The sequence below is a fragment of the Capricornis sumatraensis genome, chromosome 22 (genome assembly GCF_032405125.1).
Source record: "Capricornis sumatraensis isolate serow.1 chromosome 22, serow.2, whole genome shotgun sequence".
NCBI lineage: Eukaryota > Metazoa > Chordata > Mammalia > Artiodactyla > Bovidae > Capricornis > Capricornis sumatraensis.
The window spans coordinates 50,729,929-50,757,887 of record NC_091090.1 but is presented as its reverse complement, the minus strand read 5'-3'; the positions used below and the strand labels follow the sequence as shown (position 1 = coordinate 50,757,887).

At 44.9% G+C, this 27,959-nt stretch overlaps 1 protein-coding gene across 1 annotated transcript; it reads right to left on the bottom strand.

Moving 5' to 3' along the window:
• On the bottom strand, positions 1 to 23,230 carry BLOC1S5 (biogenesis of lysosomal organelles complex 1 subunit 5). The gene is made up of 5 exons (XM_068960923.1): positions 23,108 to 23,230; positions 22,212 to 22,294; positions 13,630 to 13,759; positions 7,541 to 7,599; positions 1 to 234 (listed from the first exon to the last, which is right to left on the bottom strand). The coding sequence occupies exons 1-5, from the start codon at positions 23,226 to 23,228 to the stop codon at positions 55 to 57; spliced, it is 573 nt and encodes a 190-aa protein (XP_068817024.1). The 5' UTR covers positions 23,229 to 23,230; the 3' UTR covers positions 1 to 54.
• Positions 23,231 to 27,959: the final 4,729 nt, after the last annotated feature.

The window sequence follows — 27,959 nt, the reverse complement described above, 5'->3', positions numbered from 1 at the left end:
GGCGGGGGATGTCAGTTTCTTCTCGTTCGTTTGTCGCTGCTGCGGTCCGCGTTCTCAGAAGGCTGAGAGCCTCGCCAGGCCCCGCTCCATCTCGGCGTACTGCGCTCGCAGCTTCTCCACGGCCTTCCTGTGCTCCTCGTCCACTTCCGCCTGCTTGCTGCGCTGCTCTGTCATGAAATCCTCCCACTGCGTCACGTGCTGTTTCTCACGAGCTATTAAAAGGTCACTATGAATCTGGGAAAGGAAAAGTTGAAAGTCACGTGACATTTTTTAGACAGTTATTTTGCCATGCAGGGAGACAAAAATAATTTTATCTTTTGACATTTGCTCACTGTAGCATGACAATCAGCTTGTAAGTCGCAATGATAAAACTCCCCTAACAGATTTAATGTCCAACAAGAAAACAACATATCAGATCCATCTAAGGCTTCTCTTACTATGCCTAAACGTGGGCATTCACATTTCTGAAATTTCAAAAATATCTAATATTTTAAACAACAGATCCAAACACAACCCAAGTAAATTTACATACCTCTATTTCTCAAATTCCATTTAACTGCATATAATTTAAAATTAAAGAATATATGCCAAAAGAATCACTGTTGCAAGAAATTAAAATGCATGTCTTACACAAAATATCTTTTAGACACATTTAAAAGAACCACAGATTATTAATCAGTGGGCAAGAACTCAAGCAATCTCTTTAAGTTCAGTTCCAATTCTTAAACCAAATAAACACCAAAAGTATCTGGATCAAATATCTTAAGTTCATTCTGAGATGTTCCTTAATATTTCTGGATGAGGACTCTCAATGTTCTCCTTCATGGCCAACTGAGCTACTAAATCGCAGATGCAAAGGCAGGACTCGCTGACACCCAAACCTACGCCTTTTCTATCACAAATGCAAATCAGATCATTTCGGGGAAGTTTTTACACAGATGGCTGAAAGTCTTACATACACACACATACACAAAGCTATTGCAAGAGTATGTTTCTACCAATCTGATCTAAAGTTCCTCAGCACCAAGGCTTTCCAAATAAAAAGAGGTCAGGAGTGAATCTGAAGTTTCAGTTAAAGTGAAACAACCCCCTCAAGTATGCCCCTCGACCCACGGGGTCTAAGCAGTGGACTGTGGTGCAGAGAAACCAGGGTTGGGGTTTGCCGATCCAATGCATTGGGGAAACAGGTTAGACAAAAGGCAAAACGTGACTTTTTAACCTTTCAGCTTCAGAGGCGGTCATTCTTCAAGAGATAAATAAAACATTAAGAGTTCATTAAATTCTTTTCATGGAATTTTGGCAAAACTATTATATTCTAAGAGAAAAGCCATAGTCAGATAAGAAAAATGCAAATAAACTTTATCAAAATGATACCCTGGCATTAGCTGGAAATTAATTTCTAATAAGCACAGAGTATACTAACTAACCCTGCATGCTCAGAAGCAGGTTGAAAAATATTCTAAGCTGACAGGAGTGAAGGCCATCTCTTCCAGCTATCAGAAAATGCGGTATGCCTAGCTACGACTTCCCGACGGGGAGCCCAACTGCTCCTCCACCTGAAGCAGCAAAGATGCCCCCAAGCACATCTCAATAGGAGCTCGGCTCCTGGCCTAACAAGCCAGTGACTCTGTTTACAATTAGAAAGGACTCTCCCAAATAAGGGACAGGGTGGGTGGGAGGCAGGCTCACGAGGGAGGGGATATATGTATACTTATGGCTGATTCATGTTGTAGTACGGCAGAACCAACAGAACATTGTAAAGCAATTATCCTCCAATTAAGGTCTCCCCTGTGGCTCAAACCGTAAAGAATCTGCCTGCAATGCAGGAGACCCAGGTTTGATCTCTGGGTTCGGGAAGATCCTCTGCAGAAGGGAACTGCAACCCACTCCAGTACTCTTGGCTGGAGAATCCCATGGACAGAGGAGCCTGGCGGGCTGCAGTCCACAGGGTTGCAGAGAGTGGGACACGACTGGGTGACTCACACTACTGCTACCCTCCAATTAAAAATAAATTAAAAAAAAAAAAGGAACAATCTTTTGTAAACAGTGAGCTAACTTCAGACGACCATCTCCTGCGCGCAGTAATTCTGCTTTTAAGGTCAAATAAAGGGACTCTGTGTCAGTCTGAAACAAGGATTCCTTTAGCTGAAACACTCTTGAAGAATCATAGTCTCATCTGTCCTTATGCTCAACAGATTCACACACAACCAAGAGAAGAACGCAATATAGGAATCAAACTATTTACCTGTAATAAGTAAAACTACCTGTAATAGGTAATTATGATTTGCAGTTAAAATTTCTAGCAGCTACCAAAAATGTGCATCTTAAATTATACATTCAAAAGTTGATGTTCATGGTGGTGGGAGTAATTAGTATTTTTGGCGAGCAATCTGCAAAAATCTATCAAAACAGAAAGTGTAAATATTTATGGCTCAGTAATTTCTCTTGGATTAGCATTTCCCCTTCATTTTTATTAAAGAAGTATTACAGAGTGTAGAAACAAATTCAAACACAAGAATATAAAGGGACAGTCCCCCTCCTCCACCCCATATACACATCAAATCCATTGCCTTTTTCCTAGTGCTATTACTAGTCGGATGGCTACACTTGTAGACTTTTTCCTATGTTGATACAAACATTTACTTAATAACAAAAGGGAGTCATATCACACGTGCTGGTCTGCATGTACAATTTTTCAATAATGATACAATCCATACTAATGGCGCACCCAGCAGGAGCGGGGAGAGCTCTGTCTGAGCGGAGGCAACAAGAGGGCGCCCTGTCCGAGCAAAGTTTACATCAGTGACACACGCAACAGAGACACTGGATTTCCTTATCACCAGGCACTGGTAGCACTGAGTAAGGTCAGCGACACAGGACTCCTCACCCCCAAATCCTTCTTTGGTCTGAGTTCTAAACAATTGCTGAGGTTACTGCTGAAGTTCAGTAATACCCAAGTTTCAAACTAAGACAGTTTCATTGTTTATCCTTTAATAATAAACTCTGAAGTTAATTTGAGGGACTTCCAGTTTCAGAGCCAATCCTGGACAAACTGAGTCGCCTACACACGTTCATTTCCAAAGTAAACTCCAAGCAGTTCAGAATCATGTCACACGCTTTCCTTAGATGCTCAGCCCCTCTAACCCCTGGGCTACTCAATATTCTTGTGTTTTTAAAAAAAAAAATGACAGCAGAGCAATTGCAGAAATAAAGCCTGAATTAGTTCACATCTAGAATTCTACACGACAATGTTTACCTAAGTTCACATATTTTTACTCTGTACTTAAAATTTTTATCCTGTGGAGACTGGGACCCACTACAATGGTTTCCAAAGAAATAAAGATAGTATTGCAATTTCTAGAATTTACTGTGAAATGTGCTTTTTATGAATCTCTTCCAGACTTATGTTTAATACTTCCCCAAACTATGTATGTGTGTATTTTATCACAATTTAAAAAACTTCAAGTTTCGGGGGGGGGGGGGTTCCCAAATGAAATCAATTGCATACTCAAAGATGTAGACATGTTTGTTTTCTCAAGATAAAAAAGAAAACCCCATTTTAAAAGAAAATAAATGAAAAGTTTACTAAGGAGCTGTAACTCGGTACTAAAAGTAATTAGCTGTAAAGGTTTGTTTCTTTCTACAACACAGAAATAGTAATAATAACCCAGCTTCCTTATGTCCCATTGGAGATAAATGTGAAGTCAGTCCTAAAGGCAAACTGTGTCCAGGACCAGGTCTATAAAAGAAGTGATGGACACATAAACATTTTTGCACGCTTTACTCTAAGTTGGTAATTCTCACCTGGGGGCGGGGGTGACTCTGACACTCCTGTCTTCTGTCCCCCAGATTTTTGGTTATTACAATGCAGGCTGGGGGGAACGGGTTATACTGGCATCTGGGGGGTAGTGGCCAAGGATGTGCTAAACATCCTACATAGACTCTACAACAGAGATTTATCTGCTCCAAAATCTCAACAGTGCAGACAGTGAAGAGCCTGGGTCTAAGGGAATACTCTGAATAAACCAACGGCTGTCTAAAAGGTTCTTTGGAATATCTGTAAGCAATACATGTGCCTTTAATCTTATATATGCCTTACGCAGATAAATGAAAAAGTATTAACTATCAGAATAACAAGTGCAGTTATTTTCAGTACTTAAAACACTATGTACGGTCACCCTGAGGGATCTGTGGGGTGCTGATTCCAGGACCCTCACGGATACCAAAGTCCGAAGATGCTCAAGGCCCTTAGAGAAATGGTACAGGACACAGCATGTAATCCATACGTAATCTTTTCACACATTTAAAGTCATCTCCAGATTATGCATAATACCTAATACAATGCAAACACTACGCAAGTACAACCTAAGTGCTATAGAAACAGCTGCCGGCATGTGGCAAATTCAAGTTTTGCTTTTTAGAACTTTCTGGAATTTAAAAAATATCCATCTAAAACATTTTGGTTGAATTCAGAACCAGTGGATACAGATAGCCTAGTGTACTAACCCACTACCTGCCATCTCCAAACTCTTATCAAGAGAAATATGTAAGCCACACTACCTCAGTGCTCTCGTAACAAAACAAGAAGACAGATTAAATCTAGTAAGTACTTGTGGACAAGATGAATCACAGGATTCACATTCACTTTATTATTATCTCTAGTCTGATTGAACAGAACTTCAAAAGTTGATGCTTGTGCATGAACCTCAGTGTAGACTAGCTTTTGATGGCTTATTTAAGTCACTGAATTTTATCAGCCACGTGTATTTTCATTTCACTACTCTTATTGGTAGCAACTTGCATTAGTTACTAGTTTTTAAGGCATATGTCAAATAGCTGGGGAATGCGCATTGGCTGTTCGGAGTGTACTTTTAGGTATCAACTGCGGGAAATGTGACTTGGATGAATGACGTTTATCATGATTTACTTCCCACAGAATTCCACAAATTGTCTCGATATGAAAGCAGTGACGATTAAAGGCAATGGTCCATTTTATCCCATTACTACTCCCATCTTTCTTGTTCTGAGAGCCATTCAAATTCACAAAATGCAGCCAAGGGAATAAGCAAGGCACGGTTCACATTAGACTGTAAAATGCAGCTAGAGGTCAATTTTGCTTGGTACAGACTTGCTAGATGAGAAATTAAGCCTCACTTCTCTGTCTTATATATATGTAGTCCCAAACCTCTGCCACACACAGTTTTGGCAAAACCAGGTATGACGGTTGAAAAGGAAAAAGACTTTAAGGATCCGTATTTCAAATGCTCTGCTAATTAGATAAGTACAAATAAAGATATTTCAATGTATTCTAAAATCCTGATTTTAAATGTGTATTCCATTTTAAAAAACAGTTCAATAACAATCTCTGAGACAATACCTACACTTAAGAAGAAAATCCCCAAGGGCTTTATTATTTCTTGAGGCTCTTTTTTTTTTTAAACCAAGGGACAGTATCTTTTAATTTAGAAAATTATCAACAGGCAGGATTCTCAAGAACTTCACCAACTCTACAGACCACAGCAAGGCTCTTTTCCACAGAGTGATTGCCAGCATCTTAACCAAACGGTTGAGCTGGTGGGAGAAAAATGCCACCTGACATTTGGAGAGTAACACTATTTCACATAAATTACACAATACAATGTATCAGGTACAGAAACCATCAATCCACCCCGTGAGAACAACCAGTATTTGTGTTGAAGCTCAAGGGCTTACCCAAGGGCATATGGTTAGCTAATAAAGGCAAAGCACCTAAAAACAGAAGAGACTATGTATTTTTTTTCCCAATCTGGTAATTTGCCTCCTTAGACACTGTTAATACACCAAATGTGAAAAAAGTTCAAAGAATCAAGAAGAACCATCCATCCCCAATATAATTTAATTTTAGGTTAGTTCTGCTCAAGAATGGCAAGAATTGCCATTTTATCAGAAATCAGAATTGCTCTGAGAATGTCTTACAAACGAAGATCAATAACGAGTGCAGTCACATTAAAAAAAAGACTCTTTTTCATTTTTATTTTGAAAGCCCTGAGAACTGCCTATGTTACAGCCAGGGCTCTATCACAGTCTCCCCGATTCTCAAACACAAACACGTCCCTGGTGCTTCCGCAACAAACTGCTTCACATCTCACACCTGGTTCTCTGTGCTCCTCTCCACAAAGACCCACGTGGATACTCCACGCGCCAGCTCCCTGGACCCCTGACCTCTCCCATCCATTGCTTTGCTCCCCCTGTCCCGTCCTACAGTATCTTTCTTCCCGTCTTCCATCACTCGCATTCCTACACACGGGTCAAGGTTGGGCTAGGGCGCCCCCATCCTCCTAGTAAATACACTTTTTGCCCGGACCATGCAAAGTTCCCCACAACTTTATGACAGGTCTTAACTTGATCCTACACTGTATTAGTGTCAGTGGTTTGGGATTCCTAGATCTTTAGCTTCTGTGTGTACAAACTGCCTTAAACTAAAATCTTTCAGCCCCAATGGCACCTAGTCAAGTAGAGACCAGAACAATACCTGTGGTCCAGCCGGGCCCCACCCACCCTCGCCATGCTCTCTGGACACCGGGCGGTACGACGTCCCGACTCCCCCGGCCAGCACGGCCCTGCCAGGTCACAGGTGTGCTGGCGAGAGCCTTGCTTCCCCTTGGCCCACTGGGATCCTGTTCCTCCCAGGCAGCCTTCCCACCTGGCTTAATCATCAAGTCCTTTTGGTAAGGCTTGATTCATCAAACTGCTGAATCTTTAAACTTCATATCAACATTAAGAGTTGAACGGTAAGTTGAGAAATTTAAACCTGGGCAAGGTTCTTTTTTTTTTTTTGCAGTGGCAGATCCATACCATTATCATGGATTAACCAACCACACACTGCAGAGAAATGGAGACAGTAATACTTGCTGATATACTACATGCAAAAAGGCAGTATTTTCTATATTTCTTAACAAGTATATTTCTACTGGCTTAGAGTAATAAATAAGTTATAAAAATTCTTTAAACTGAAAACACCAAAGTATCACGGGAACTTAAATTCTTGTGTTTTTTTCCACACCTGAATTTAGTTAAGATATAATTTAAATAAGCACAGCACTACCCAGCAAGTGATTCACACACTTCAGATTAGTCATTAAGGAGCCAGTCCACAGGCAGGAATGCCTCCTTCTCTAGAAAAAATATACATCATACACTCAAGGCTTCAGGCTCAAAGACTGCTGTTTCCAAGCTGGTGGGTATTTTCTGGTCCATGTAAAAGTCCTATTCTTTCTCCTCCTAGAGAGAAATCCATTTTCAGGGACAAGATGGAAATGTTGAAAAGGGAAAAAAAGAAGTCTGCAATCTGAATTATAAAAATACAGAGTGCAACTATGTGACTTCACTGACTCAGCACATCTTCAATGAATCAGCCATTTTTTAATCTTTAAAAATCACTGCATAAAAGAAAACAAATTCAGAGGTGTGGTGTTTTTTTTTAACCCGAAGTACCTGCTAATAATATGATGATAAAAGCCCTGGAGTTACAGGCTCCATTAGCCAAAGGTTCCGCTTTTACCTTTTTTCGCTCCTGTTCCCTCTGCTGGAGTCTACAGACGGTGTCAGTAGCTGCTTGCACTGAAATAAAACAGACAGTGGGTTTTCAGTCACCAGCCCTTACTCAAGGGGAGACTTATCTGGATTAAAAAACAAAAGGACAAACAAAAAAACATTTGGATTGTCTTAGATCTCAAGAAACTACACCAAAAAAGCTGATTTTGTTCATGGCACGGTGGCTAAAAAGTGAAAAAAAAAAGAAAGGATTTGGAATGGCATAATGAGAACCACTATCATTTCTGAGCCAAGGACATTTAGTACCAATTTCGATGACAAGTCATCAACAACCTCAAGATTCTCTGAAAAGATATAAAACACCTGATAAACGTATTATTCCCTTCCGATGGAGGCAGCCTTTACAGCGTCTCTGATTCGTCCACTCCCTCTCTCCTTTTCCTCATCCGTCCTGCTGCTCCCTTGCAGGCAGGACTTGATAGATACCCACAGAGCTCCAATGACCCTCTGCTAGTCTTCTCGCCTCCTCTCCCATCCTCTCACTCTCCCTGGCTGCCACTGCCAGACCCAGGCTTCTCTGGCCTGCTTGCTCTCGAGTCAGTTCCCTTTTCAATGAATTGCAACAGCTGGTAATAATTACTGCAGCTAATTGCTGAGTATGACTGTGCCCAGAGCTGTGCTAAGTACTGTCCATGTTTCACTCCTCTCCACTCTCCTACTAGGTGAGGATCACCGTCCCATTTTATAGATTTTTGGCATCTATAAAAAAACTGAGGTGTGAAGAAGTGAAATGTCCGTAATGGCAGTAACGTGACTAACAGACACAGACAGCAGGACTTAAAATCAGACCCCGACTCTGCAGACTCGGCTCTCACCTTCAACACTCCACCCTTCTTACGGTTTCACTAAGGACAGTGGTCCATCACGCCAAACCTCTTCATTTCCCAGACCCATTTTATTTCTGCACACACGTTTCACTTACTTCGCTGGCTGGCGTGCAGGCTGAGAGTCAGCCTCCGTCAGTCGCACCTAGAGCTGAGCTCTTACGCCCTGTGTAACTGCTCCGGGGCGGGTCTGCTTCCTCACTCACTCAGCCGTCTGTTAGGTGATTTCTTGAGCACCTACTAGGTGCTACTGCTGCTGCTCCTCACCTCTCAGAATCTTAGTTCCTCATTTGTGAAATGAATGTAAGGACTGGTGAGAGGACTTAAGAGCTGATAGGAGAAATTGGTAACGAAGTAGACAGCATGCTTAAAAACCACGGAGATTAACAGTAAAAGCCACTCAGAGCAGAGGTTCTTGCACATAGTAAGCAGTCAAGAAAGTTACTGCTACTATTATCCTACACCCTGGCCTCTCCCTAGGCAATGTGCTTTCCTTATTCCTCTCCTCTAGTTATAATGTTTACGTTTCAAAAGCCTGCTCCCACGTTTAGTCCCTTCATAGAGCCCTCCAGATGAATCCCTTCCCTATGTGGATTTACTCTTCTTTGAAATTCTTTTATCAGGCAGGTGTATATCCTACCACGTGACCTTGCATTGCCTCAAACAGAGGCTTCCCCAGCTGTTTCACAAGTACACCTTCTAGCCACCCTGAGCCAGCCCCGGGGAGCTCAGAGCTCTGTGCAGGGCAGGCGCCGGGACTTCCTTCAAAAGAATGTTAGGCCCCTCCCTGGGAGAGCATGGCAAAGAGGAGGATGCCACTGTTAAAAAGGCAAGTTTTTATCAGTAGCCATTTGTTCTAGTCAAATCAAAGATAACAATGAAGTACTAAGAGTGAAGGTTCCCAATCATTGTTCTAATAGGAAAGCTGAAACCAAAACAAAACAGGAGCTGATCAGACCTGCCTTCTTTCTGTGGTATATTAATCTTACATCATCTCTCCTGAGCAGTGGTTCCATCATTTCCTGTTTCCTCCCCTCCCCTGGTTCCGAACATAACTTTAAAAAACTCCATTTTATGGACTTTGGGTGCTTCATCGTTTTCTGGGCTTAATCTAAGAGTTACAGGAACGTGACATTTATTTTGCCGTTTAAAAACTTAATTAGAACGCATCTGACGAAGACACACTTATCACAATTATCCTCGTACTTAGAATATCCATCTGTAGAAATCTCAGTCTCTGAAGTAAAGTTATTTTTTAACTTTTCATCCACATAACCAAAAAAAAGGTTTGCTTTCCAAATTTAAGGAAACCTGCTTCCCTAAAATCTAAGAAAACTACCTTAGAAGTGACTACACTTTTCTTTTCCCTTTCCTCACAAGTCGAGACTCCACAAGGAAAAGGCTCATTTCCCTAACCTTTCCCATCTCTTCTACTCCACGTTTAGGTTGTTCCTAATTCAGCAGGAACAGGAACAGACTCTGAAGAACCGAGACGCCTCACCCCACCCCGAGAAAGAGAAAGTGGGTTGACAAAATTCTTAGAACTCTAACACGCTTTAATTTGCAGAGAAACAGAGCAGGGGAGTAGGGAGAAAGGGATTCAACATGGGAGAGGCAGATAAGACAACGCATCCATCCTGAAAGAAAGCCTCGGCATTCTCCACAGATGCTAAGAAAAATAATCATATGAGTTTATTAAAAGACATCAAACACACGGCATGAAAAATGAGACCGCAGAGCTAAGGAAACAAACAGAACGACAATCACATCATTATAGATCTAAAAACCAACCAAAACAGAGAGAAACTGAAGGAACGATGCTGAAGCTGAAGCTCCAGTACTGTGGCCACCTCATGCGAAGAGCTGACTCACTGGAAAAGACTCTGATGCTGGGAGGGATTGGGGGCAGGAGGAGCAGGGGACCACAGAGGATGAGATGGCTGGATGGCAGCACTGACTCGATGGACGTGAGTCTGAGTGAACTCCGGGAGTTGGTGATGGACAGGGAGGCCTGGCGTGCTGCGATTCATGGCGTTGCAAAGAGTCGGACGCGACTGAGCGACTGAACTGAACTGAAGACTAAACAGTTGGCAGCATTATTACTGCAGAACGGAAAGCAAACACTGTAAAGCCTCACTTGTAAACAAAGTTAGGGGTCACAACTGAGAGGCTGGGGGGAGAAGCAGAGGGAAGGGTGAGGTCCTGAGCCTCCCCGCCCCTGGCACCTAACGCAGAAACAACGGCACTCTAACTTCTGCCCGTCTTTTAATCATTATTTTTCTCTGAGTGATCTTTCAGCAACAAATCTCTCTTACAACAAAGGAACAATTATTTTAATGTATTTCCTTCAGTTTTACTTGAGATTGTGTTCTGCTAAATTCAAGTAAAATTTAAAAATTAATACCTTAACTTAAAAATTGCCCGAGCCCATTCTTACCAAAAGTTGTCTTCTGCCCCTCACACCTTCTCAACTATTCATTCAGTTAACACCTCCACTCAGCCTTCTATTTTGATATATATATATACACAAAGATGTCGGCATGATAATTCACCAAAGTTAAAAACCAACGGTTATCTTTAGATAATTAAACTGATTTATTGCTTTCTTCTTTTCTTATTTCTACTTTCTTGTTACTTAGACATATATCCATGTGTTTAAATAATGAAAAATAAAGTTTTAAAGAGAGAGAGGAAGGCAGGAAGGGAGAGAAAATTCTTTCACTATGGCCTTGTTAGTTAACTTAAATTGAGAAACACCCTAGAGACCTTCTGTCCTTACCCTCTCAAAAGGAGGCCTGGTTCCTGATTCTAAGCAAGAAGAGCAGACACTCAGCAGTGTCTTTGGGATGGAGAAACGTAAAGGCTGTGTCCTGATGACAGGGTGCTGCGTGGGTCACTCTCCCCACTTACACATCCTCCCAGAGCCCAGGGACTTTCTGGGGTTAAAATTTCCAGAAGCCACCGGTGATTCTTGGCTCTGTCGGCCCTGCTCACCCAATGCTAAGACGCTTAGCTAGGATTCTATAACCGGCTCCGTGCCAACAGTCCAGGATGAGCCCCCCACCCCCCAACGCCCTACTGTAGCTCAGTTCCACGCACAGTGTTAGACCAACAGCTGAAAGTCCACACACCAAGTTTTGGGAGTCTCAGCTGACCGCATGCCCAACTCAGCTCTCAGATGTGCAGAGCTAAGACAGGCCTGACAGGCACAAGACAAAACTCCACCGTCACTAACCTTGTAGCTTAACTCTAATTTACTTAGATGAGAGTATATCCCATAGATAAACACAAGTCAGCATCGCGGCTTAAAATGTCAACTTTTCAAACATGAAATTCCCCAGGAACAGCAGCTGGGCCCAGGCCAAGTTTTAAAAAACTATGCTGGCTCTGAAAGCAAACGATTATCTCCATTATACCTGTGACATTCGTGATAAGAGATACAAGGCCATCTTTAGGCTGGAGCCTACTGGGGAAGCCATTCCTGTTTCTAGCAGCAGCAGTACCCCCAAGGCCTCTGTGCATTTCTAATGCTAAAACTTTCATTATCGCCTCACGTTTTAATTCTTCCTTTTAGGAAAATTCATTTACTGTCTGGATTCCCTGTGACCTCTAAACACTTTGCTATTTCATTGTGAAGACTATGCTTTAAAAAAAATTTTTTTTAAATTTATTTTTGGCTGTGCTGGATCTTTACTGATGCACGTGGGCTTTCTCCAGCTGCAGCGAGTGGGGGCTGCTCTCTAGTTGTGGTGTGCAGGCCTCCATTGTGATAGCTCCTTTTGGTGTGGAGCACGGACGCTGGAGCGTGCAGGCTCAGCAGCTGCAACACAGGAACGGAGCTGCCCCACGGATCCAGGGATCGTGGGCCAGGGACCGAACCTGTGTCCCCTGCACTGGCAGACAGTCTTAACCACTGGGCCACCAGGGCAGTCCCAAGACTATGCTTTTAACATGAGGCTTCCCATCAGAAACAGCAATGACCCAGGAATTAAACGCATTGAAAAATCCGTTCATAGTTTTTTTAAAAAAAAAAACTAATTATAATCCCACTTATTTTTATATACTCAAAGTGTATAAAAGGAAAGTTACAGCGCATCTCAAAAGCAAACACAGGCATTCTGATCAATAAATCTGAGTTTTATTTCCAGTGTAATGTCTAAGACAGCTTCTCAAGGTTAAGGAATTGACTGTATGAAGGAGCAAGGGCATGTCTGCAGCGACATAGAAAGCCCGAGATCAGGTTTAGACTCTTCCCTCTTCTACTCAGAGAAACCACGTCGCCCTGTCCTCCGAGTATCCGAGAGCACAGACTCACCCGGACTTGCACACACATCCTCGTGTAACTCGGTCATTAACCAAGCCCTCCAGCCTTTCCCCTCACAGGCCACTACGTCACCAGCTTTCGCTTTCTTTAAAAAAAAAAACAACAAAACTTGTTTATTTGGCTGCACCAGGTCTCAGCTGTGGCATGCGAACTCTTAGTTGCGGTGTGTGGGATCTCTTAATAGCTCCCTGTCTAGGGATGGAACCCAGGCCCCTGCGATGGGAGCTCCGAGTCTCAGCCACTGGGCCTCCAGGAAAGCCCTGGTGCTTCCCTTCTCCCCTAGAAAGACGCTGCTTCGTCTTCCGCTCCTCATTATTTGCCAGCACCCTCTGTTCCTGGACAAACTGAACAGCATCAATGTGGGTTTGAGGGGAAGCCCCGAGTTTCTTCTAACACCTCTAATTTTAAACTCAGTTACTCATAAAACTCCTTTGATTTTGTAATTTGATATGTTTAAAAAATATTCTTTTTAGCAAACATCCTTCCACATTAAAACATTTGGCTTAATGCAAAAAGTGATAAAACACAAACATTTAAAAGACTTTTTTTTTTTTTTTTTAAGTTAAAAACTCTGGTGTCCTGCTTGGCAATGAAGCTTGATTCCATACCCTAATTCCTGGCCATCAGACATTTTCTTGCAGATACATTTTTTAAGGTACAAAAAGGTTTTAATTTTCTTACATCCTGGAAGGGAAATCCTGCACGCCCACCTTGCTGGGGAGGTTGCTGCTCTGAACATCAAGGGCGACACACACTAATCACCTGACTTCTGAAACTGGGCGGCTTCCTCTCTCATCTCCACCTCCCACCAAACACCCTGGGAAATCCGTTTGGGCAGAGCGTGCGTTATGAAATAAAGCAATATTTAAAAAAAAAACACTGGCTTACATCTCTGGAGAACTTGGTTTAAGCTGTCTTGCATTGTTGCTCTACACGTCGGAAGAGTATGTTCATTTGTCTCACGGATCATATTCTTCAGATTTTCAAGAACTCGCATTTCTCGAAGACCACGTTTTTCCTTTTAAAAGAAAAGTACATATTGTGCCTTAAATCTTAGCAATTACTTTCTGAGACTTCCACCCAAGTTCTGGTTGCTATGTTACTACTTATTACTGAAATTCATATAGCCTTCTTCTAATTATTTGGCGATGACTGAGGTCACAACCTGGAGGTATTTTTTTTTTAAATTATGAAATGCTTCAACTGTTGCAAATATGAGTCATATTTTCATACCAATGTTTAAAAATGGGCATAAGAAACACTAAAAGAATAAGAAGAGAGACCTAGATTCCATGCATTTCATCTGTGGCAGAGAAATTATCAGACTTTAAATTACATTTTGTTGCTGTTATCATAAAGCTTCTATTATTATGCTCTGACTGCACTTCACTCAAATAAAAGTGTGTGGAAAAAGTAGTAACATGTGGGTTCTTCCCTGTGTAGATGAGAGTTATCACTCAGGGCCTGAGACCACCTTACAAAGGCCTGCCTGCATGGCTGGCCTTTGTGGGGACTGGGAACTTGACCAGTCAACAGCCCCCAAGCAGGTAACACTTCCCGTGAATGACAAGACACCTCCCTCCTTCCAGGAGTCCAGAACTCTGATATGTGCCAGGCACAGGCTGTCTGCTTGTTGGGTCCCCAGTAAGAACCCTGGACCCCCAGGCTCAGATGAGCTTCCCTGGAAGACAACACATCACATGTTGTCACAACCCACTCCTGGGGGAGTGAAGCGTGCCTCGTATGACTCCGCCGGGTGAGACACCCTCGGAAGCTTCTGCTTGGCTTCCTCTAGACACCTCCCCAGGCACCTGTTCCCTTTGCGAGTCTGCTCTGCCTCCTTCAGCCATGATAAACCTCGGGCACCAGCCTGCTGGTTAGTGCTGGTGAACTGATGCACTTGGGGGTGGTTCTGGGACCCGCAGCCCAGCCCCAGCTTCAGAAAGCTGAGCTTAACCCACCTTCCCACTTGGGTGGGCTCGACTGAGTGACTCGCTTCCAGAGAATAAAGTGGGGAATGAGAAAAACATAGACTTCAGGGTGGAGCCAACAAAGGTGACCTCGTGAGTGACGTCATGACGACGGCATGCACCTCCCGAGGTGACGTGACCAGAGGGACGTGCTCCCTCGCTGGGATGCCTTCCCAGAGTGTGTCAGCCCTGTCTAATCCTAAGGAAAACATCAGACAGACCCAGACAGGGCCACACTCTGCAGGATACTGGCCAGAACTCAAGACTGTCAAGATCAAGAGAAACAAGGAAAGCCCCAAAATTGTCACAGACCAAAGCGGACTAGAGAGACATGACGATTAAAAGCAGTGTGCTGCCCTGGATCAGGTCCCGGGACAGGAAGAGCGCTGTAATGGAAAACTGGTGAAATGCGCACAAAGTCTGGTGTTTCATTAGCAGTAATGTTCTGGTGTCAGTTTCTTAGTTTTTACCGATGTAGCACAGTAATTAATATAAAAGATTAATAATGGGAGAAGGTGGGCGAGGGGTACACGAGAACTCTGTGCTGTATTAGTAAGTTTACTGTAAATCTTAAAATAATACAATGCAAAAAGTTCATTGAAAATGAAGCGTGGTAAATGTGATTATGAGGAAATAATGGTATAGTAGTTACTAGAGGTTTTGTTTTGAACCATCTTATGGAACAGCTGGGGTAAGATATTTTACTCTAATTTTAAACTTATACAGAAGTTGAGAGGGAATGAAAGAATGAAGCTTGGTTTCTGATGTATAACACCCCATAAAGTTACAGATCTGGTGAACTTTTCTCAAATTGAAACTGATAACAAGTGCTCATATAATGTGCTTAAGACAGTACTTGGCACAAAACACTTAAAAATGTTAGCAATTGTTCAGAGTATTAGTACAGTTATTATATTTTTACATTAGAGACGTAATAGTATCAGAGAGGAAATGAGAGACTGATGTAATATTTAAATTTTTCTTTCCTTCAAATAATAGTCCCACAAGTCCTAAAACCATACTGTATATATATATAAATTTATTACATGTCATATGGGGGATAGGCTTTTTCCTCATATTTAATAATGTGAGATACTTTCACAATCTAAAGCAAAATGAGAGATCAGATGTCAAGTGAAACTTTACTTTGTCCTGCCTTTCAAGGGATTTTCTCTTTAATAAATCAACATTCAAATGCATCAACATGAACCTTCCCAACTCTTCTCATTACTGCACCTATCTGAACAATCTTTTTTTCCTCCCTCAAATTTAATCCACATTGCCTCCACTCTTTCTGTATTTTTCTAACATCTATGTTTCTTTCTCAGGTCAAACATCAGCCCCTCTTCTGAAAAGTTCCCTCCCAACTCAGTTGAGAGCTGTTCCCTCATGAGATCTCAATCACTGTGCTGAATTTATCATCATAATTTCATCATCACAATCTGCTCTCTGCAGCTGGTAAGTCCCTGGAGGAAGAGACTGTTTCTTATTTGTGGTTGCGTATCTGCTGAGGCAGACAGTTCTGGATCCGTTCTCCTCGTCTCTCTTCCTCTGAACACACAAGTACCATTTGGTGGTGATCACCAAGCATTCCTGGAGTCACTGCTGCGGCGGTGTGCCTGCTCGGTCGTGTTCAACTCTTTGCGACCTCAAGGACTGTAACCCACCAGGCTCCTCTCACCCTGGGAACTTTCCAGGCAAGACCACTGCAGTGGGCTGCCATTTCCTCCGCCAGGGAATCTCTCCCACCCAGGGATCAAACCTGTGTTTCTTGCATCTCCTGTGTTAGCAGGTGGATTCCTTACCACTGAGCCACCTGGGAAGCATTTGGTGGTAAAGGTGCCTGTAGGACAGATACCACTAGCCGCTTCCCACTTGCCTTCCCTTCTGCTGCAAGAAACGCACACGTGATGGCTGGCCTCCCGAAGCCACCCTGTGAGCAGCCCTGCTGGAGGAAAGGCTGAGGTCGTGGGGCTCTGGCCGCTGTGGGAGGAAAGGAGAGCCACTCTCTTCAGGGGTCTGTCCCTAGGAACCAAATACCTTCCTTCAGACACGGTCGGGTATATTCGGGAACTCTTGAGTAAAACAGAGAATGAAGCTTGCTGAAGGTGAAGCAAGGAGCTGGCGCAGGACCGCAGGTCATGAACTGTGACCCACGCGGGCCTCCCCTCTCAGAGGTCTGGCACCTCCTTACTCGCTGAGACCACCAGGCGGATACGCACCCGAGGGGCCCCGCCGGGATCTCTGTTCACAGCACTGACTGGAATCGGGGGAATGAAAGCGCTGTGCCAAGTCAGGAGCAAGACAGTCAAGGGTCCTGAAACACCAGCAAACACAGAAAGAGGGCCTGCAGTATTACAGCAGGATGCCGAAAACTGAAGCAACGCTGCCACCGTGTGGCACTCACTCCTTTCTTTTGGAGACAAAATTTTATCAAGAACAAGATCATTGTTGCCGGGTGCATTCACTTTTAAAAATACAAAAACTACAAACAAGCTTCCCTTTAAACGTGAGTCAGTTTGCTTCAAGTGAACCACATTTAAATGGTCTAGAGAAGACGAAACTCAAGGAACCATGTTTGACGTCATGTAATAATCTGTAATGGAAAAGAATCTGAAAAACAATGTGTGTGTGCATAACTCAATCCCCTTGCTGTGTGCCTGAAACACTGTTAATAACTGTACTTCAATAAATTAAAAAAAAAAAAAAAGATGGGAAACTTCCAGGAAGCTCTGACAGCGCTCCTCACCCTTCCTCCTGGCCCAGCTGTGTGACTCAGGGAAGATCGCTTTCATTAAGTAGAGGAGGGTATTATTTGGGCCAAGAAAAGAGCTGTAAATAGCACACATATCTAACTCTAAATCTCTAAAACACTCTCAGCGTCTCCCTCACAATTTGAAGGGGAAAGGTTAGAGTGTAACAGAAAAGGCAGCTGAGCCCGATGAAGAGGAATTTCCACTGAACTCCCAGAAAGACCGCCCCGGAGGGGACTGTGGAGAGGCCAGGACCAGGGACCTTTCCTGAAGATGAGTGACGTGACAGGCAGCTGCAGGGAGTGCCAGCACAGTAACGGACACTCGGAGCCCTTCAGACACCATTCTTCCGTGAGGACAGGAGTCAGCCCAGCTGCGTGGAGGGGCCTGGGTCTGTCTCACCCACGGATACAGTGCTGGTTCCTAACTCGAGGTCTCCCACAAAGTGCGTGCTCAAGACGCCCTGTTGGACGTTCTACAACAAGCTTACGTCTGCCATATCCAGTGTGAAAATGTTCTTCTTTAGTAAACAATCTCCTTCCCACGTGGTGCTAGTGGTAAAGAATCCACCTCCCAATGCAAGTGACATCAGAGACGTGGGTTTGATCCCTGGGTCGGGAATATCCCCTGGATAAGGGAAGCAACCCACTCCAGCATTCTTGCCTGGGGAATCCCATGGACAGAGGGGCCTGGTGGGCTGCAGTCCACGGGGTCGCAAAGACTTGGACACAACTGAGCGCACGCACACACAGGTCTTTAGAGACACATTTGCAAACTTTAAAAAAAACCAAAAACTATTTAGTATTTCAAATTAGTCAGCCTGGCGCAGCGGGGAGAAAGATGACGTATGGAAAAACCAGTGCATGTTGGAAAAGCCAAGTTTCAGTCCAAGCTCTGCCAGCTGCTCCCCTGGATCATACTAGGGACCTTCAACACACCAGACACTCTTTCAGGCACTTGGATACAACAAAGTGTAAGAATGGTTAACTGTCTGCATTCTTGTGAAGGGCAACAGGCAATAAACAAGCAGAGAGTAAGAAAAACATAGGTAGTAATAAGAGCTTATGGGAGGCAGAAGTCTAAGGTGGTCCCTGAGACCCCCACCTCCAGATACAGCCTGTGCTGTGCTCTAAGCAGCGTCAACAGGACGAGAACTGAGAACTTCCAGAGGTTCAAGCTGGATTTAGAAAAGGCAGAGGAACCAGAGATCCAACTGCCAACATCCACTGGTTCATAGAAAAAGCAACAGAGTTCCAGAAAAACATCTGCTTCATTGACTACGCCAAAGCCTCTGACTGTGTGATTCACAACAAACTGGAAAATTCTTAAAGAGATGGGAGTACCAGATCACCTTACCTGCCTCCTGAGAAATCTGTATGCAGGTCAATAACCTCAAATGTGCAGATGAAACCACCCTTATGGCAGAAAGTAAAGAGGCACTAAAGAGCCTCTTGATGAAAGTGAAAGAGGAGAGTGAAAAAGTTGGCTTAAAACTCAACATTCAAAAAACTAACATCCTGGCATCTGCTCCCATCACTTCATGGCAAACAGATGAGGAAACAATGGAAACAGAGACAGACTTTATTTTCTTGGGCTCCAAAATCATTGAAGATGGTGACTGCAGCCATGAAATTAAAAGACACTTGCTCCTCGGAAGAAAAGCTATGACCAACCTAGACAGCATATTAACAAGCAGAGACATTACTTTGCCGACAAGGGTCTGTCTAGTCAAAGCTATGGTTTTCCCATAGTCATGTATGGATATGAGAGTTGGACCATAAAGAAAGCTGAATTGATGGTTTTGAACTGTGGGGCTGGAGAAGACTCTTGAGAGTCCCTTGGACTGCAACCAGTCCATCCTAAAGGAAACACTGGAAGGCCTGATGCTGAAGCTGAAGCTCCAATGCTTTGGCCCCCTGATGTGAAGAGCTGACTCATTAGAAAAGACCCTGATGCTGGGAAAGATTAAAGGCGGGAGAAGGGGACGTGCCACAGTCCATGGGGTTGCAAAGAACTGGACATGACTGAGCGACTGGGCAACAGCAACACTGCTCAGTCCTGCTGAACTCTGCGACCCCACGGACTGTGGCCCGCCAGGCTCCTCCGTCCATGGGATTCTCTGGGTAAGAATGCTGGAGTGGGTTGCCATTTCTCACTCCAGGGGACCTCCGTGACCCAGGGTCAAACCCCTGTCTTCTGCATCGGCAGGCAGATTCCTTACAGCTGCAGCACACGGAAAGCCCACAGACACCTGTCAGTTATTCAGTCAAACCCTAATGGAGGTCCTGCTGTGAAGCTACTCTACAGTTTCCTGCTGTGAAGCTACTCTACGGTTTACTTAAAGTCTCACATCAGCTGACTTTAAGGGAGACGATCCCAAGGAGGCCTGACTTCATCAGTGAGTCTTTAACAAGGACGGGGCTCTTCTCGGCAAGAGACTTGAAGCATGAAAGGGATTCCACCTCATGGGGTCTCCACTTGTTAAGTCTTTGAGTGAATGAGTGAATAAGTGAAGGTCGCTCAGTTATGTCTAATTCTTTGCGACCCCATGGACTATACAGTCCATGGAATTCTCTAGGCTGGAATACTGGAATGGGTAGCCATTCCCTTCTCCAGGGGATCTTCCCAACCCTGGGACTGAACCCAGGTCTCCCGCACTGCAGGGGATTCTTTACCAGCTGAGCCACAGGGATGCCCGAATCTTTGAAGAGGAGACCATATGGCAAGTAAGGTGGGCGGCTTCTCGGAGCTGAGTGACTCCCAGCTGACAGCAAGCAAGGAAACGGGACCTTCGTCTACCTCAGTGAGGAAGTGAGTCCCGCCACAGTCACAGGAAATCGGGAGGACCCTGAGCACCAAGTAACGATGGCGCCTGGCCCAGCCCCGGATTTTCACCTTGTAAGACCTCAAGCAGAGTACCCACCACACTGTACCTAGACTTTCTTCTCACTAAGGAACCACCAACGATCTTTACATAGCAGGATAAGGGGACAGGGTCTAGTGAGTTTTCTGTGTGAGGGATAACTATTCTTATCCTGCAACAAAAGTAACGATGACAAAGAAAACCAACAGCCACCTTCAGGTACCAGAAAAGATTCCAAGAGACACACACCTTTCATCTTCACAACAACACTGTGAAGCAGGTGTTCTGCAGACTCTGTGTCTGCTGAGCCCAGAAATGGTGTCCAGTGCAGCAGCCCTGTCCAGGGCCTCCTGAGTGCTCTGTACCAGAGGCTTTCTGGACTTGTAAAGGGTTTATGGAAACCTTCCCTCCTTTTGGCAGACCAAAGACTTCCTGCTTGGAGTCTCACGTGAAAATAAAATCCTGACTCACAGAGAATCACAAAATTGTTTGTGTAACACCATTAACCACCACCAACCTACGAGGAGCTTGGGGTGTTCCTATGCAATGCACAATGAACCAATTATACATGTGCAAAACCATAGTCGAATGCAACAGGACGGCAGGCTGGTGCACCACGACTGTGGGGACAGAACCTGAGAGGCTGGGTGGTAGATGGCCCAGCTAGAAAGACAGGGACCAGGTCACAACAGGATACTGGCCTTTGTCTATAGACAGAAAATGACATCCAAGGGTTTTAAACTCTCTGGCAGAGTTTCTTCGCCTGTCAATCCTACAGGAAATCAACCCTGAAAATTCACTGGAAGGACTGAAGCTGAAGCCGAAGCCGAAGCTCCAATACTTTGGCCACCTGATTCGAAGAGCCAACTCACTGGAAAAGACCCTGATGCTGGGAAAGACTGAAGGCAAAAGAAGAGGGCGGCAGAGGATGAGCAGGTTAGACAGTATTACTGACTCAATGAATTTGAGCAAACTCTGGGAGAGTGGAGGACAGAGGAGACTTACATGCTACAGTCCATGGGGTCACAAAGAGTCGGACATGACTGAGCGACTCAACAACTATTACTCTGGCAGCAGGGTGAAGACTAGATTTGACTGGGTTGATAGGGCAGGCATACCAGTCAGAAAGGATACATTTATGCAGTAATGTCTAGAAACTTGATCGCTGAATGTGACCTACAGGAGAGGGAATAACCAGGGGTAATTCTCATGTTTTAACTTAAGAGCTTTGGGTAGATGCTGCTGCCTCAAATGAGAAAAAAAGAATACAGAAAAGGGGTCTGGAAAATTGACCCATCCATCTTTAAAATTTTTCTCTCTTTTTTTTTTAACTATACCTCATCTTACAGACAGAGAAGGCAATGGCACCCCACTCCAGTACTCTTGCCTAGAAAATCCCATGGATGGAGGAGCCTGGTGGGTTGCAGTCCATGGGGTCCCCAAGAGTCGGACACGACTGAGCGACTTTACTTTCACTTTTCACTTTTATCCACTGGAGAAGGAAATGGCAACCCACTCTAGTGTTCTTGCCTGGAGAATCCCAGGGACAGGGGAGCCTGGTGGGCTGCCGTCTATGGAGTCGCACAGAGTCGGACACGACTGAAGCGACTTAGCAGCAGCAGCAACATCTTACAGAAGAAAAACTGAGCTCAACAGACAGTAAACAAGCCAAAGCAGACCCCAGACCTGGAGCCCGAGGCTCCTCCCACCTACACCTGTGCTCCCTCTATTCATGTCAACGTCTCTTAATAAGTTTTACATTGTAGATTTTATGGACACACGAACAGAAATCAGAGATTTTAAAACTAGAGAATTCCCCTTCTAGGTATTAACACACTAGCAGATCAGGGTGGTATTTTTGCAAAATGAGTTGCAAATACTCACTTCAAATTCTTTCACAAAATAACGGGTTTCACCTTGGATAACTGGTCTGTGATCTAAGAGCCTTGAATGAATTTCTCCAAGATCTGTAAAGAGAAAATGAAATTCAAGGTCAACCCATGCTAAGTGGCACAATCTCTAGCTTGTTTCACACTTCCTGTTCCCCATAAACATATGCAGGTTAAAATCCAATTCAGACTATGGATTATCCGGTTAGTAAACTGGTAAAGGCGTTTTGAGAACAATTAGGCAATATCTAATAAAGTGAAGGCATACACACTCATCAATTTCATGCTGAGATTAAAATCCAGTTCAGACTATGGATTATCTGGTTGGTAAATCGCTAGTTTTGAGAGAGCAATTTGGCCACATCTAGTAAAGTTAGAAGACATGCACACCCAGCAATTTCATGCCTAAGTATGCGCCCTTGAAAAACCTCTTAGACAAAAGAGAGACAATGTATGATTGCTTACTACGGGACGAGTATAAGGAAAGGAAAAAAAGGCGGGGCGGGGGAAACAACCTAATATACTCATGGATACTACTAAGCAGTGAATTTAAATGAATACAGTGGAGTGACGTTTAATTAACATGGACAAATCCCACAAATAAAACGTCAAGCCCAAAGGCAAATTTCAGAAGGATAAAGCGATTAATATAAACTTTCAAAACGGGCGGCTTCTACAAGGAAGCAGGAGGGGCTGGGTCGGTTTGCCGTTGCTGGGAGGCACCAGGCGCAGAGAAAAGGGGTGCACCCGGGCCAGGGTCCCCCACCCCCAGCCTGCCGCAAACCCGAGGCCGCCGGGGCTCGACCTGCGGCTCGGCCCCGGGTCAGAGGGCGCCGCCTGGTCGGTGGGGCTGCGCTGGGACCACCAGGCGAGAGCCCTGCTACGCCATACCCCTGATAATGAGGTGCGCCGGCGAGGCCGCGAACCCGAGAGAGTCCTTCTTCTTGCCGCCGCCGCCGCCACCCGGGGCGGCCTCGCAACCCACAGGGGTCTCGGTCCCACCGCCGCTCATCCCGACCAGCTCCGCCCACCCGCGACCGCGCTGCGCCTGCGCACACCTCCGCGGACTGCTCTCCCTGCGCGGGGCTTTGGCGTCATCAAAGGGTGTCGGGGAGCCGAGTCAACCCAGGGGCGGTTCCCGTAAGGGCACTACGGTGTAGCCAGTGACCTGACCTTGAAGGAAGCCGGTGCCGCCATGTTTGTTTAGGGCAGGTGCTGCCGGCAGAGGATGTCTGAAAGTTAGAACTAAACTTATTCCTTCTCCTTAAACCCGTTGGCAATGGCAATCCACTCCAGTACTTTTGCCTGGAAAATCCCATGGATAGAGGAGCCTGGTGGGTTGCAGTCCATGAGCTAAGAGTAGGACACGACTGAGCGACTTCACTTTCACTTTTCACTTTCATGCACTGGAGAAGGAAATGGCAACCCACTCCAGTGTTCTTGCCTGGAGAATCCCAGGGACGGGGGAGCCTGGTGGGCTGCTGTCTATGGGGTCGCACAGAGTTAGACATGACTGAAGCGACGCAGCAGCAGCAGCAGCAGCAAACTCGCTGGAGAGGTTTGGAGAAGTTGGCGGAGAGGGAATTTAGTTATAGAATAATATTAACAATGTGTGTGTGTGTTACTCAGTCGTGTCCGACTGTTTGCGACCCCATGGACTGTAGCCCGCCAGGCTCCTGTGTCTATGGGATTTTCCAGGCAAGAATACTGGAGTGGGTTGCCATTCCCTTCTCCAGGGAATGTTAATAATAGTGGCGTAAATATATTATCCGTACTGTTACCAGCCACCAGTATTTACAGAGGGTTTTGACGTGCCTGCTTTGCCACCTTGGTCGTCACGGCAACCCTGGGGAACAGTTTTGTCATCTCCAATAAATGAAGAAATAGGTCTAGAGATTAGTTTGCCCAAGTCATTCATGCCCATGTAAAAAGCAAAAAGTGTCTGTTCTTGGCATCTGTATTTACAAAATCTCAACCAGTTGTCCTGTAGGCTAAGAGAAAACGCGTGTAATTATGGAAGGGACTGTTTCTGGCTAGGGTGCTTTGATTTGTAGTCGTGAAGAAACAAATCCAGTGCTGACAAGAATCTAGTGCTGCTGTGTTCAGTTCAGTTCAGTCGCTCAGTCGCGTCCGACTCTTTGCGACCCCATGAATCGCAGCACGCCAGGCCTCCCTGTCCATTACCAACTCCTGGAGTTCACTCACACTCATGTCCATCGAGTCGGTGATGCCATCCAGCCATCTCATCCTCTGTCGTCCCCTTTTCCTCCTACCCCCAATCCCTCCCAGCATCAGGGTCTTTTCCAATGAGTCAACTCTTCGCATGAGGTGGCCGAAGTATTGGAGTTTCAGCTTCAGCATCATTCCTTCCAATGAACACCCAGGACTGATCTCCTTGAGGATGCACTGGTTGGATCTCCTTCCAGTCCAAGGGACTCTCAAGAGTCCTCTCCAACACCATAGTTCAAAAGCATCAATTCTTCAGTGCTCAGCTTTCTTCACAGTCCAACTTTCACATCCATACATGACCACTGGAAAAACCATTGCCTTGACTAGACGCACCTTTGTTGGCAAAGTAATATCTCTGCTTTTCAATATGCAATCTAGGTTGGTCATAACTTTCCTTCCAAGGAGTAAACGTCTTTTAATTTCATGGCTGCAATCACCATCTGCTGTGATTTTGGCCATGTGGTAAACTTTATAAAGTTCATTTTGTAGTCTCAACAAGTCTTCCTGCCTGTTGAAAGGAGAGGACAGTACAACTTGACAGTGTCTTCTTCACCTCCTATATTCATCCACTGTTTCTAAGACCCATCTCTTAATCCCTCCCTTTCTCCCTCCTCTCTTCCTGCACAGTGCTTACCCTCAAGGGCTTCTCTAGCCACCAAAATTGACAACCTAGGGCGTTATAAATGATAGTGTGGAAGAAGGCGCAGCACACCTGGGACACCTGGGGGCAGGAGGTGGTCAGGAGAGACTTCCCAGAGGAGGTATATTTTGTCTTCAGATCTGAAATGAGGTGTTATGTGGGGTGGGGTGAAGATGGAACTTAGGAATTTCTAGCAGAGGAAATAAAGAGGCATAAAATAGATGAATTCATAAACAGAATGTGAACTTGGCTTATTGCAAGTTATTGAGTCAGGCTTCTAACTTTTCATTTCCCTCCCTTTGGCATCCACCTCCAGAAAACATAGTTATTTCTAAAGCCCTTCATTATCCTCCGCACGTCTAGGCACTTCTCTTACTCAGGTTTCCTTCTGCATCCGCAAGACTGAGTCCTCTCTAAGCTTGTCTCTTAGTGTCTTTGAACGACTGAAAAACCTGGGCAGGCTTGATATCTAGCAGGACCCTGTGGGGTTCCTGGGCACAAAACCTCTCGGTGGTCCCCATTTCTTGATTACAGGGAATAGAATTCATTCAGCCTCCATGACCTTCCCTGAGTTCCAAGGAGCAGGTTCAAACAGTTGTTAATTAGTAAAGGGAGGGGATGTGGAGACAAGAGAGGAACAGTTAACAGAACCAATAATGTCTAGAGTTCCCTAGTGGTCGAGTAGTTAGGACTCCGTGTTCTCACTGCGGTAGATAGACAGTGAAAGTCGCTCTGTCATGTCCGACTCTTTGCAACCCCATGGACTATACAGTCCATGGAATTCTCCAGGCCAGAATACTGGATTGGGTAGCCTTTCCCTTCTCCAGGGGATCTTCTCAACCCAGAGATTGAACCCAGGTCTCCTCCATTGTAGGCGGATTCTTTACCAGCTGAGCCACAAGGGAAGCCCAAGAATACTGGAATGGATAAATTATCCCTTCTCCAGCGGATCTTCCCAACCCAGGAATCGAACCAGGGTCTTCTGCATTGCAGGCGGATTCTTTACCAACTGAGCTCTCAGGGAAGCCCCTCACTGCTGTAGTCTGGGTTCAATTCCTGATTGCGGAACTAGGGACCCTGCAATCTATAAGACCAAAAAAAAAAAAAAAATAGTGCAGCCTTGGGGCAGGGTACTGGTTCCCCATCAAGGGATACACAGAACAATGTCCTTGGGCTTTTCGGCAGATACTGAAACTCCTACCAGGTGGGAGAAGTTAACTGAAAGCTGCCCACAAGCATGTGTAGACCCCAGACTGGTTGGAAAACAGAAGGTTGATGATGCTGACTCCCGCTTACCTCATCACCAGCCCATCAGAAGAGTGTCCACGAGCCGATCACACCGTGTTTGAACCATTACTATAAAACTCTCACTACCCCCTCCACGTTGGGACACACAGTTTTAAAGCTGTTCTTTTCTACTTCACCCAAAACTCTCTTTCCAAGGTTTAATTCGGTGACGGGGCACAGAGGCTGGATTCGCCTTCGGGCTCCCTCTTCACGAGTGATCGCTTCTCCCACATTAATGTGGAGTTAAAGGTGAACATTCCGGGTTGTGCCTCCCCAAATTCTGATTTAGTGGTTCTGGGGCAGCTGCTCCTCCCTTTCTCCAATTGCCAACTGATTAGGAGATAAGCGATAGAAGAGCTCCAGGTGCAGTAGTTAACACTCTGGAATCAGACAGCTGCTGCTGCTGCTACGTCGCTTCAGTCGTGTTCAACTCTGTGCGACCCCACGGACGGCAGCCCACCAGGCTCCCCTGTCCCTGGGATTCCCCAGGCAAGAACACTGGAGTGGGTTGCCATTTCCTTCTCCAATGCATGCGACCCCATGGACTGCAGCCTACCAGGCTCCTCCATTCAAGGGATTTGCCAGGCAAGCGTACTGGAGTGGGGTGCCATTGCCTTCTCCATGGAATCAGACAGAACTGGGTTCAAATTCTGGCTGTGCCACTTGCTTGAATTTCCTTTTCTACAAAATGACTATAAAATATCCATATTATAAAGCTGTAATGATTAAAAAAGATTAAACTTGTAAAGTACTTAGAACTGTGCCTGGAACATACCAAATGCTCAATAAATATTATTTCAATAACCTCCTGTATCTTCTTTTAAAGCCCTGTATAATCTGCTCTCATTCTTCCAGCCTGCCTTTAGCTGCCACCATTATAATGTCTTGTGTATGTTTTGCACTTTACGATTTATAAACTGTGATCACACATAACATGGGTTTCCCAGGTGACTCAATGGTAAAGAATCCACCTGCAATGCAGGAGATGAGGGTTTGACCCCTGGGTGGGGACGATCCCCTGGAGAAGGAAATGGCAAACCACTCTAGTATTCTTGCCTGGGTGATCCATGGACAGAGGAGCCTGGTGGGCTACAATCCATGGGGTCGCAAAAGAGTTGGCCCAACTGAGCAACTAAACAACGACAACACATAACATACCACATTCTCAATCTTCACATGAATCTATTTCAGGAAATACTAAAATACCCATTTTCAGGACTTCCCTGGTTGGTCCTGGGGTTAAGACTTTGTGCTTCCAATGTAGGGGGGATAGGTTACATGCCTGGTTGAGGAACTAAGATCCCATGTGTTGTAAGATGTGACCCCCCCAAAAAAAATAATTAAAAAACCAAAATACCCATTTTTTAACTACAGAAACTCACGATTAGAGAACTTGGGTGAGACTCTAACATGTCTACAACACTTCCTCCTTGCCCTGTATACTCGGGACAGCACACTGCTCTGCCATCAAGAGAAGGACTTTGTTCCCCTTCCAGGTCGGTCAGTCTGGACTGACCTTGTGACTTCCTTTGACAAGTAGAACCTATTTTTGAAGTGGGTTAACAAATTAAAAATGGAAGAAACTGA

Excerpts from the sequence above, each read along its gene's own strand:
- BLOC1S5 (XM_068960923.1), bottom strand. The coding sequence starts at position 23,228 with ATGAGCGGCGGTGGGACCGAGACCCCTGTGGGTTGCGAGGCCGCCCCG. Across the intron at positions 13,760-22,211 it reads ATTTTGTGAAAGAATTTGAA|GAAAAACGTGGTCTTCGAGA; the intron begins GTGAGTATTTGC and ends TTCTTTTAAAAG. Across the intron at positions 7,600-13,629 it reads AAACCAAGTTCTCCAGAGAT|TGCAAGCAGCTACTGACACC; the intron begins GTAAGCCAGTGT and ends GTTTTATTTCAG.